This window comes from Pygocentrus nattereri, chromosome 13, assembly GCF_015220715.1.
Source record: "Pygocentrus nattereri isolate fPygNat1 chromosome 13, fPygNat1.pri, whole genome shotgun sequence".
Lineage (NCBI taxonomy): Eukaryota > Metazoa > Chordata > Actinopteri > Characiformes > Serrasalmidae > Pygocentrus > Pygocentrus nattereri.
In genome coordinates, this window is record NC_051223.1 from 29,563,546 (window position 1) to 29,575,869 (window position 12,324).

The 12,324-nt window shown below is 42.7% G+C and overlaps 1 protein-coding gene across 3 annotated transcripts in view; it reads right to left on the bottom strand.

Annotated features, from left to right (window-relative positions):
• Positions 1-4,968: 4,968 nt before the first annotated feature.
• thrab (thyroid hormone receptor alpha b) overlaps positions 4,969-12,324 on the bottom strand; it is a 151,081-nt gene continuing 143,725 nt past the window's right edge. For all 3 annotated transcript variants that reach the window (XM_017702462.2, XM_017702470.2, XM_017702488.2), the window contains one exon: positions 4,969-11,953. In XM_017702462.2, the coding sequence (XP_017557951.1) occupies positions 11,703-11,953 (251 nt within the window). In that variant the 3' untranslated portion in view covers positions 4,969-11,702. The remainder of the gene's footprint in view (positions 11,954-12,324) is intronic.

The following is a 12,324-nucleotide window of genomic DNA, read 5'->3' on the forward strand; positions in this document are numbered from 1 at the left end:
CATGACAGTGCTGACCACAGCCTGTCCACTGCCAAAACTCTGTATGGAGGGCAAATAATTAATCTTTCCCCTTCAACACTGGAGTTTATCTCATGCTCTTCCTTTAGCTTGGCACATTACATCTTGGTAGAGGGTGGATGGAGTTGTCATTAAGTCTTTAAGTGTGTTATGAATGTTAGAGCTTAGTGTGAATACTTTAAACACTGGTGAAACAGCCAACACTGTGGGCAAATAATATAGCAACCCAATCTGAAACCCAAGTCCAGAAAACTGAAATCACAGGGGAAAACAAACAAACAAACAAAAAACGCAAATTTGAGGGGGAAGGGGTGGAGGCGGCAATAATAGACCAGGGAGTCTGGGATGTAAATTTAGTCACATATTTATTACATAAATATATAGTAAAATAGACCAGCGACAATTACCATAAAAATATCTTCCTTTAAAATCCTGACCATAAACAAAGAATTGGAAAATCACACATCGACATTTACAAACACGCTGATTGTCTGGACCTGTCATAAGCAGCCCACCACAAAAACCTGACATCACACCACCCACTGGACTCTTATTGGAGGAAAGGGTGGATGTAGAGGTGGTGGGGGTGGGGGGGATGGTGGTCGTCAGGATGATGGAGGTGGGGTGGAGTGGGTGGTGTGAGAGGAGATCACAGTAAATATTCGGAGGTGTTGTGTGTGTGTAGATTTTTTGAGACTCTGTGTGTGCATATTCATGTCTGTGTGTTTTGCCCAGAGCTTGCATATAGCCGTCCTGTGTGTTCCTATGTCCTTTCTGCATGCCTGCGCTTAGTGGGCATCCATTCTAAACACTGTCCCTGGACTGCTCTACTGCACCCTGGAGACTGGGACACAAATGCATTAATTCGCTGTGGCTGCTTCTGTCCATCGCTCAGCCTTGTGAAGGCCACCAAAGTGAAGTCTTCTAGTCTATTAGTCTTTTAGTGTGAGCTATCCACACACAACCACAGCGCTGCAACTTTGCTAGCTTGCCTCAGCGATGCTCTACTAAGTTTAGCTTCAACTACCACTGCAGATTAGCATCATTAAGCTGTTGGTTAGCTATTCCCTCACCAAAACTGAAGGAACAGTTTTATCTGTTGGTGTTTTGTTTGTTGGCTGTGTGCTACTTCCATGGCCGTGTAATGATGTCCTATGTACGGTACTGTGCTAAACTCAGACACCAGATTTTATTTAACTTCCAGTCAAAACAGCCGTTTTTTTTTTTTTGGAAATGTTTCTGAGGTGATCAGATGTGAAATAATCCACTCGTAAAAGGGGAAAGTCAAAAGAAAATTAGGTGGAGCTTCCAAAACTAGCATTCAAAAAAGTATTAAAAGATTAAATAGAGAGACAAAACGAGACCTGTCAGACCACAACAATTCTCCATCAGATAAGCAGTATTTAAAGCATCATCTTTATATATAAAGCTCCACTCTTGCTTCAGATCTGAAAAAAATCCACAGGTCCATCCTTCCACTGTGAGGAGAAGACTCAACACTATGAATCTGAAAGGATGTGTAGCTGTCAAGAGGCTGTTATTAAGAAATCAAACAAAAAACTGTTCTCAGAACAATGGACTGACCCCAGGGTCCAGAGCTCAACATCACTGAATGTGTTTGGGATTACTTGGACCACGAGAAGCAGAAAATGCATCCAAGACTGAAAACTTCCAAGACTGAACTTATAACTCTCCACATTCCTCTAAGAACCGAAAGCAAGTCTCCTGAAAAGAGTAGACACACTAAATACTGAAAAATGTGAGACTTTCCTGTTAAATATATGAAAACATGTTTTCTGCTTTTTTTCATGTTGCTGAATGTAAATGTATAATTTAAGACAATAATTCTGACTGGAAATTAAATAAACAAAGGGTCTCTTCTGTACAGTACTGTTCGATTTCACCAGAGCCCTCAAGGATCTTTATCAAACCATGGTCCTGCCAGTCCTATCAGCTAACCCCTGACATAAGCCTGTGATTGGTCAGGACCCCTGAGTGACTGTGAAGAACACGCCTTCTTTTCCCAGCCGCCTCAGCGATCACAGTGAAGTGAGCAACTTGGACAGAGTGAGGACAAAAAAAAAAGTAAGCATTCAGAACTTCCATACAGTAGTAGTAGACAAGTATTAGTTGAAGTAGTAATGGTAGTTACAGTGTTTGTAATACGTTTTGCTGTTCACTGCTGGTTGTTGGTAGTTTGGAATCACTTTTGGAATCAGTATCTCACCAGAACCACAAAACTTGCTGTTTGAACAATGTCACCAAGTGTAGAAACTAAAGAAAAGACAATAAAAAGACCTGCATAAAACACAGTGTAACAGAACAAGGAGAGAAAACAGACTCAGAGATGTAGTCAGGATTTGGTATTACAGAAGAACTGCTTGAGTTGGCTTTTGTGTGTTTTAAGTGCACATTCTTAGGACTCACAAGGAACACATGGGAGCACTCCTATGTGGACTGTACAGTCTGAGCCCCAGAGGGAGTGGTCAAATATGAGAGAAAATAAGAAAAAGAGAGGAAAAGAAAGAGAACGAGGAGAAAGAATGATGGACTTTCAGACACGAACCCTCCAGGTTGCACCTGAACCGAGGAATTTGGCCGGATTTCAAATAACTCATTATCTGCAATACCCCTTTATTGATTGAATTATTTAATTCACTGCCCCCTGCCCTTGCCCTTTTGGCTGTTGGCCAGATTTCACACTGTGACTAAAGCTTTCCATGCAGGGAAAATCTATTTTGCATCAGAGCGAGTCTGCATGCTAGGAGGGTACATGTCCATGAGGTGCTGAAGAAAAGCCTAGACAATCATGCATCAATCTGAGGAAGATGGGGGTTCAAGGGGGGGAAACACCCTCCAAGGCCTTAAGATTGAACCTGAGCAAGCCCAAATCCACAGCACACAGTTTCAAACCTGACAAACATTGCATAAGTATTTATAGCTATAGCTTTATTTGATTACACAATAATATTCTACCCAAAGAGATTCCCTTGAGGCCATTTAAAACTATTCTCCTCCCCAGTAATCTCTCACCCTTGGCTAAATACATTTGCTCCCATTTGCATCTGCATTTGTATACATTCCTTGCTGTCTAGGCATATCATGTTCTCTTTTCCAGTTTGATATCAAACAGCATCATAGAGAAAAAGATCAAGATGAAAAGCATCAATGTATATGTAGGTTTCAAAACAAGAACATCAATCTATCTCATATGGCTAAAGGGCTAAACTCTAAACACTACGAACCAGCTACGCCACCAGTTTTGCTGACTAATTTGTCCCAGTAATGACTTATTTACACTTTCCACACGTCACTGTGCCATCATCTAACGTCCCAGCTTTAGAAGAATAGCATTAAGTAAAATTCCTGCCACAGTGCTTTATTGGCTGGTCTTTATTGCCATATTGATAAGGAGAGGCAACTACTGCTCTCTCTCTTTTGGACAAAAAAAATATGCCTCAGGTCAAAGTGTTGTATAAACAAACTTGTTTAGCACACATCTCTAAATACTGCATTGCTGTATCAGCCTTGCTAGAATTCTTGCTGAAATCCAATGCAAACCATAGGCCTTCAGCACTCCAACTTAATTTCCAAAAAATGCTTTTGGTGCCATTGCATAAATGTGCATATGTCGATAAAGGTCGATAAATGTCATATTACAACACCACATAGGAACTGCACCAGACACAATCAATACAGCTGCTGTATAGAAACCTATGAGAGAGAAAAGAGAGAGAAAAGAGAGAGAGAGAGAGAGAGAGAGAGAGAGAGAGAGAGAGAGAGAGAGAGAGAGAGAGAGAGAGAGAGAGACAGAGTGCAAGAGAGTGAAAGAGGGGAACAGACCTGCCTCCCTGTTAGTGAAATGTTTTCCATTAGCACATGGAAAATCATTAGCGCTTCTCTTAAAAGCCAGACCTCAGAGTCATTACCGTGACTCCCTCTCCTCTAGGACCATCTACTCAATGTCACTAGCTACATTCTTCCTGAAATTAATTTCTATTGCAAATCACTGCTTTATACAGCAATCGCAAGGCCTTGAAAGGTGCCAAGAGTGGAACAAGAGGGTCAATCAGCAAAGGATCCTGCCAAGCAACTGATCGCAATAGAGAAATGCACCACCACAATCACACACGCGCACACGCCCACACACACATACACGGTGCACAAGGACGCAAACACACGGTACATGCACAGACGCACAACATCCAACCTGTAGAACAACACAAAGCCTTCAATACATCAACAGAAGCATTTTGGCTGTATAAAAACAGTATTGGTTTGTGAACAGAGGAGCAAAAAAATCTGGAAGGCTTAATACATGCTGATGGAATTTTTACTGCATGTAAACAGGTACACAATGGGTAGAGAGAGGAGCAATTTGCCAAAACATACTAACATCCACTGTCCGGTTGGATTTCACATACAAATATAAAGTGTCTTGGTGTATGCATGTAAGAATGTTTAATTGAAGAATTGTAGAAACAGTCTAACTGGGCCTAGCTCATAAGGCAGGTTTTGTGTACATTTCAAAGGGGGACTGAAAGTCTGCATGTCCATATTCATAAGTGCAATTCTGATGTTTATTAAGTGTCCATGATCTACTAAGTGGAATGTCAATTTTGTTACACAGCAGATTATAGTTTTCTTTTATGTAACACCAGATTACATGTCCATGAAGTAGGCCCACTTAGAGGATAGGGTGTGATCAGCTAAATAGACAGACAGACAGACAGACAGACAGACAGACAGACAGACAGACAGACAGACAGTCAGATAGATAGATAGATAGATAGATAGATAGATAGATAGATAGATAGATAGATAGATAGATAGATAGATAGATAGATAGATCACAAAGAATTATGGAAAGATAAAGACACTGGACACAAACACAAAGCACAACCTCCACTCAGAGAGCAAAGAATGATGAGCTAACAAAATGGCAGTGGCTCAATTTTTTCATCATTTATTTAAAAAAAAATGCTTGTTATACTTTTTGTCTTATACCTGAGAGAATCCTTCAATAGTTTTCTTTTTTTTTCCAGTCTCACTGATAACAGGTGTGGAGTGGACATCATCCTGCTCTCCTTGCACACTCTCATGGATGGGTGTGTTTAAAAAGCACACGTTTGGGCACTGGGGATACATTCACACTAAGTCAATTCAATTCAATTCATACAGACTCAAAAACTCAGACTAAGTTTAGATTACACTAAGATTTAGGGTCATGTGACCAGGGTGCTCATTTTAAATGTATTGCACTCGTGGATTTGGTTAGTTTAGGGTTCTCTCAACACCACTGCTAAAGCTAATTAGAAAGCACAGGGAGAACTGGGCAGCCATTGTGATCGATTGCAATATGACAGCTAATTACATTTGTTTTCCATACTGTACACAGGCTGACAGCTGCTGTAAAGCAGGGCTAACTGTGTCACACAGAGGGGCGTTCTTTCTCCCTCCTGTACACCGTGCCTCTGTATGACCGTAAGCAGGAATCTTGTAGCACTGGCAGCTAATGAGCACTTTACTCACAGGAGAGGTGCCATTCACTTCCATTAAGCACTTCACTGCTACTCAGCCTGAAGTGTGGCGCTTCAACTACATTCAGCTGTCCTGCACATTTCATATGTACAAATCCAACACATGGCATTTGTCCGTCTTTTATAAAGAACGGCACAGTCTGATTTATTTTTTTAATATCTTAACTTTTTGTTTTTTCAATTTCAGGAACTGGAACTGCCAAAAATCAAATTTTTTTTAAAAGGTAGTTCCGATCCACCGAACCATGAGAGCGTTCGTCACACAAACACACACATATACACATACACACACTGCCTTCTGAGCAGCCTCTTCACAGTGGATGATATCACTAAACCTTAACCGAACACTTGCCTTGGCCTCGTGTCTCTGGGTTAACGGGTAACAGCAAGAGCCTTCGGTTGCAGGTTTCAGAAGAGGACTGAGCGAGGCTCTTGTGTTCATATTAGGAGGAGGTGGTGGGCTGGGACTAGAGGGGAGTGTTCGTATAGAGGCCTGTGGGCTCACTCAAACATCCTGGGTGCATTCAGTGGGGAGTGGAAAGGCATTGCATAGACATTCTTGCTACAAAGTGTTTTTTTTTATCTTTTGGAGGACCAAACACAAAACTACATTTGGCAAAAAGCAGAGGAACAAAAACAGCGGCAACAGCAAAAGCCAAACAAAACACTCCCCAAGCCGTTCCCTCCATCCTGGCATGCCTGTGCATGTGTGTGTGCGCATGTGGACGCATGGGCCACAGGTTCTATAAGACTTCTACTGTGGATGGGCCTGATCTTTTAGTTTCTCTGGTGTAATCTGATCGATGGCTGAGAGGCAAGCTGAAGGTATAATAAGTAATGCGCCTTGAATAATATTAACAAGGGGACTTCAAAAGTCTATGACTCTAACAATAGGGCACTTTTCTATCGATTCAATTTTCTTTCCCCCTGCCAGCAAACCCACTAAGATAGAACAGTCCACAACAACTCTGCTTAGCGTGAGGGTCCAAAGGGATATATGTTCGCTATCACTTCGTGAGGAATAGGAGGCACAGGGTCAGACTGTTAACTTCATGGGGCACTTTTTTTTCTGTAAGAAGGGGTCGACATGCGCGTTCGCGAGTGCACACAAGCACACATACAGATGTATGAAGCAATTACATAGTTACGTATGCAGTTTTACTTACAAAGTGGTGGATTCAGCCAGCACGTTTTGCCTTCTGGCCTCTCAATATCCAGTATGTGAGTGTTGCATATGGTTGACATATACTGAATTAATCTTTCAATATCTTTTTCTTTTTTTGTTTTGTATTTACAACCTTGGTTATGGCCAAAATAAAACCCTAAATGAAAAAAAAATACAAAAAAAGAGAACACAAAGGTTGAACAAGTATTGCACCTTGCAGGCGGGCAATAGATTCTCAGTTTGTTGTTATAACATCATTTTTGACAGCAATGTCCACTCTGCTGGTGACCTGAAGTGAGGTTCTGGTTGCTGGGCTTGGTTCTAGCCCAGTCCTGTCAGCTACATTCAATACCATGAAGCACTCTCCACCGTCACAGACACACACAGCTCCGCTCCAGGCTTCGAGCCACCCTGTAACCCATCCTGCTTGAGACGCTTCCAGAAGGAGCTCCAGCGTCCTGACGTTGACTCCAGGCTAGAAGGGAGTATAAAACTAACTTAGCTTGAAGTCCAAAGGCTCTGTTGGCTTTCAAACATGGAGAAAGGGGCTGTGTGCGTCTGTGATCACTACAGACACTCCTGCGCACCAAGCACTTTACCTCAGAGTATCTATACATGCATTTGATGCACTTGAACAAGTGCCTTGTAGATAAGCACTCCTCCCAAGTTCATTTGAGTTTCGTGTTGTGTGAGGTATGAGTAGATTGTGTTTCAGTTTTTACTTTTCTTTTTTTTTTTTTTTTGTATTTTCAGTCTCTTGCATTATTTTCCTGTTTTCTTTCATAAAAAAGGAAACAAAAATATAAAAAAATGAAAATATTCCTGTTTTTTGTTGTAAATTCAACTGGATAAAAGGACGGACAATAGGACAGATATACAGACAAACAGAGCAGTTGGCTTATGGATACAAACTATTTTTGAGGTGAAAAAGAGGTGAAACTCTGTCTAGGTTACACTGCACGCATGGTCAAAAGTGACTACGGCTGTTCTTTTCTCTCTTACACAGAGCAGTTAAGCGCCAAAAAATGAACAAACAAACAACAAAAAAACACATTGAGATAAAAAAAACAAAAACAAACAAACAACAACAACAAAAAACCTCAATCTCCAAGCTTTTAACTTTGTTCTGGAGTCTTTAAAGTCATCTTTTTTTAAGTTTTGTTTTCTGGGTTCATAATTATTTCATTATATCTGTTTTTGTTTCTCTGAAATAAAATTAGACTCAGAAGGTAAAGCAGCATCGTAACCCCTGCTTGTTACACACATACCCAAGCAGAACCAATGACATCACTGTGTGACCAGTGGTGATTCAGCGCGTCACTTGTGTTCCAAGCTTGAATTCCATACATGGATCCATGGAATGCCATCTTCAGCTCCTGACGAGGGTCTCTGTGTGGGATTTGGTTTCTCTTGCTCTAAAGGTGGGGGCTACAGGGATCTCCACTGAAAGGGGCGGGACAACGTGGACAATCATCCAATCTAGGAGAGGGAAGAGGGCCAGCTCTCTTGCTTGTTTGCTCCTTTCGCAAAGTCATGATTCGTTGACTCCAAAATGGACCTCAATCTGCCCTTCATGCTCTCGTTTTTCTCTCCCACTTTCGTTCGTACTTGCTTGTCCTGCTGCATACCACTTCACATTCACTCGGTGGTGCCGTCTGCACACGGCCACGGCCAGCCTTGTCTCACAAGGGAGAGGCCCCTTTCGATTTGGTGTTCGTCTGAAGCCACTGCAGAGGACTCCCAGAGGGGGACACAAAGGGGATGTGTGTGTGCGTGTTAGAGTGTGTGTATGCTGATGCGTTGGTAGTTAAAGTCGAAAAGGGACATGGTTTACTGTAATACTGACTCTGAGAGCGCGCTAAAGAACACATGTAGGTGTGGCCTCTGTCTGACAGAAGGCTAGTGGGGGGGTGTCCTCGATATAAGAGCATGCTATTTTAATGTCTATGCTGCTGTTAGACTCGGTGGAAGGGAGGGAACAATAACTCCTTAAGTGCAAAATCTACTGCTGCAGGGGGGCGGGCACACATTGGTACCTCAGAGAGGAGGTACTGATTTTATGGGTTTTCAAAGAAGCCAAAAATGCTAAGGGCCTATAAGGACCACCTGCCCGCCTCACATTGTCTCCTCTTCCACAGTCATCTTCCCCTCACTCTGCCTTACAAAGACTTTTCACAAACTACTGCTCGATATTCAAAAAGACAACAAAAAAAAGCTTTTTTCTATACTTTTTTTTCTTTTTTAAGAAATCTAGACCGTGTTGGGGTTTGGCCTGGCCACCAGTGGGATCTTCATTTTCTCCCACTTTAAAAACTACAGTCCTTTTTGCTGCTGGTTTTCAGAACCAACAGCATTTGCTCTTTCATTCACACTGTCTATTCCCACCAGCTTAGCTTCCGTTTTAACGGAAATGGAATGGGGTTCCAAATTTCAGTGACAATTGGTCCCACAATTAACTGAAACAGAAAAAAAGGATAAAAGTCCCCTAAACAGAATTGTCCTCTCAGCCCAGAATGAAGGGATTCCGAAAGCAGACAGATCAGGATAAGGAAATGGTAGGCCCTCCTGTCTACAGTGGTAGACTCCCATCAAGAGGGAGAGCTGAGGGAGGTGTTGGTGTGTGTTTGGACAGCACTGAGGTGGGGCTCGGTGTCAATACATTGGGTGTTCATCCTAGATGTTTTATGTTTCTGCTCATGAATATGTCAGTATGTGTATGTTGAAGTGCAGGTACTGTGTGTGTGTCTGTGTGGTGTGTTCGCGTGTGTGTGTGTGTGTGTGTGTGAGTGGGAGGAGGAGGCTGTGCGGGAGCTGCTCTGTGTCCAGAGGTGAGGTAGAGCCTGTTAGCACAGAGGCAGTCTTGGCGCAACAGCCAGAGGTGTGCCCACATTGAGGTAAAAAAAACCAAAACCAAAAAAAAAAAAAACCAACCAAAACAAAAAACAAAACAGCCAGTCCGCCAGCCTGCTCTGCCTAAGCCCATCACTATGTGTGTGTATATGTGTGTATGTGTGTGTGTGTGTGTGTGTGTGTGTGTTTGTGTCACAGCCAGGGCAGCAGTAGCAGAACACACAGGGACTGGATTGAACTCACAAAGCCCTGTGAGGGTTTTCAGGGCAACAGCACTGCAGTGCATACAGTAATGAGGCATTCGAGTTTTCTGAGGTGTGTTTAAGTGTTTGTGGGGTGGGTGTGTGTGTGTGTGTGTGTGTGTGTGTGTGTGTGTGTGTGTGTGTGTGTGTGTGTGTGCGCATACTGGGCCAGGAAAGATGGTAATACTAAATCAGCGCTTTTCAGATGGTCTAAATAAAAAAGGGGACAGCAAAGGGTTCAGACAACGCCTTTTCAAACTCTCTCAAGCGTGCTTCTTTTCGTTGTTGTCTATGGAGCAATGTGCACCATGACTGAAAAGCACTCCTGTAGTCTACACAATGCACTTTGCTCTGTTGACACACTTGATTAACTGAATTAACAGATTTATGTAAAATCAGTTTATAACTATAATTTTTGTATTTATTATATTTTATATATGTCAGTTTCTAAACATTTATCAGTTTTTCCTGTCTCATGTTCATCTACTTTTCATAGTAATGAGTTAGCCAGCCAACTAAGAAGACTATCCTGCTTCTTTAAAACATGAGATGCAACATGTTTAAAAAGGCATCATCTGAACACCCCCCAAGGCTGCCTAAATTTCTTTCTGTCTCTATGGACCTGGGTTTGTGAGACAGCCTTTTGCTCTCTCTCTCTCTCTATCTCTCTTTCTCTCTCTCTCTCTCTCTGAGCCCCCTCCTGCGCTCTGCGTGCTGCAGTGTCTTTCCTAGGAGACAGAAGGGCTCAATTATCATTCAGATCAGGCCTGTGTGCTGGCACAGAAAACCCAGGCAATGACAAGGCAGAACCACACACTAAGAGACCAAGGTTGCACTGTGTGTGTGTATGTAGACGTGTTCCTGAATGTGCACTAAATGCATACCAGGTACATTTCGAATAATCTACAAAGAAAGGAATTCTGTGCTTTGTGTGTGTGTGTGTGTGTGTGTGTGTGTGTGTGTGTGTGTGTGTGTGTGTGTGTGTGTATGTGTGAGTGAGGGAGGGCATATTTCCTAAAATGTCCCAAATCCGTTTGAGAAGCTTTATTTAAATATAGCACCTGATTTGGTTCAGAAATATCCTCCTGCTCTGCACACAGGCTCACTGTAATTAGTTTGAGTGTAATGAGGTATGTTCAAGTCTGCTCCAGATTAGCAAAGAGCTTTGAAAAACTATGGCATCATGTGACATAGCTAATGTTGATCTGGTCACATGATGAATACGAGAGAGTGACACTGGTTATCACTAGTGGTACCAGGATTATTTACACTACTTAATTTAACTGACCACTGGTTAACACAAATCTCTGCCCTTTCTCAGCAGGGCTGCCAAGGTCGTCGTCTAGCAGCAAGCCCTCCAATCAGAGAGGACCTGCAGACATGCATCAGCCAAATGCACTGCACAACAAAACTGCTCTGAGAAACTGGTGTGAGAGTAGTGCGCTGTGTGGGTTTATACTTGCTTAAGAGTTCTTGCATGAGGTTAGATGTCTGTGTGTGTTTTTATGTGTGTTTATTATGTGTCCATAGCTGAGGTTCAGGTAGATCAGTCTACGGTGAAAGCGCAGAGACAGAAGGGCCACCGGATAAATTGATTGGCAGGGAGGATCTAAGGTGGGTGTGGAGAAAGTGAGGACTGAGCATTCTGTAAATCAAAAAAAAAAAAAAAGAAAAAAGGGAAAGCAGAAAAAAACCCCCAGAAATTAACCCCTTCCTGACTGGGACCCCTGCCTCTGCCTCTGCGGTCACTGCTGCTACTGCTGCTGGTGAGTTTGATGCATGGGGAGGAGGGCTGTGGGGCCGTGTTTGTTTGGGGGTGGAGGGAGGTGGTCGGTGAAGGAAAAAAAAAGCGCAGGTTCCTACTGCGCTCTCTCTTCAATCCGGGGCTCACACCTCCTGGTCCTCGAACACCTCGAGGAAAAGTGGAGGGAAGAGCTCGGTGGGACACTCCACCTTCATGTGCAGGAAGCGGCTGGCATGGCAGGCTCCAATCATGCGCAGGTCCGTCACCTTCATCAGCAGCTTGGGCCAGAAGTGGGGAATGTTGTGCTTGCGATAGTTGATGTAGTGTTCGAACGCCAGCAGGTAGGTCTCCTGGCACTTCTCGATCTTCTCCACACACGTTAGGCCTGAGCGGTCTGGTAAGGAGAGGAATGAAGGGGGGGTAGAAACTCAAAATATAAATACTGGATACAGCCATCATGTCAATAACCAGTTATTGCTTCCTGTGACAGCTTTCAGAATTCATTCAACTGCAAGAGCTATATAAACTGGAGCTGGAACTGAGGACTCTTTCTGTAACTGATTTCCTATTATGAGATTAATCTTCTAATCTAATTATTATGCTATTGTAGTAGCATAATAGTTATTATGCAGTACCTCTTTATTCTTCTCCATTTAAAAATTCTATGAACAATTCCTTTCATTATGGTGTAAAGAAACAGTAGAATCCAAAACACCCCCCATACTTTTTAAAGTGTACTGCAATCTATTGGAATGACCACACTCA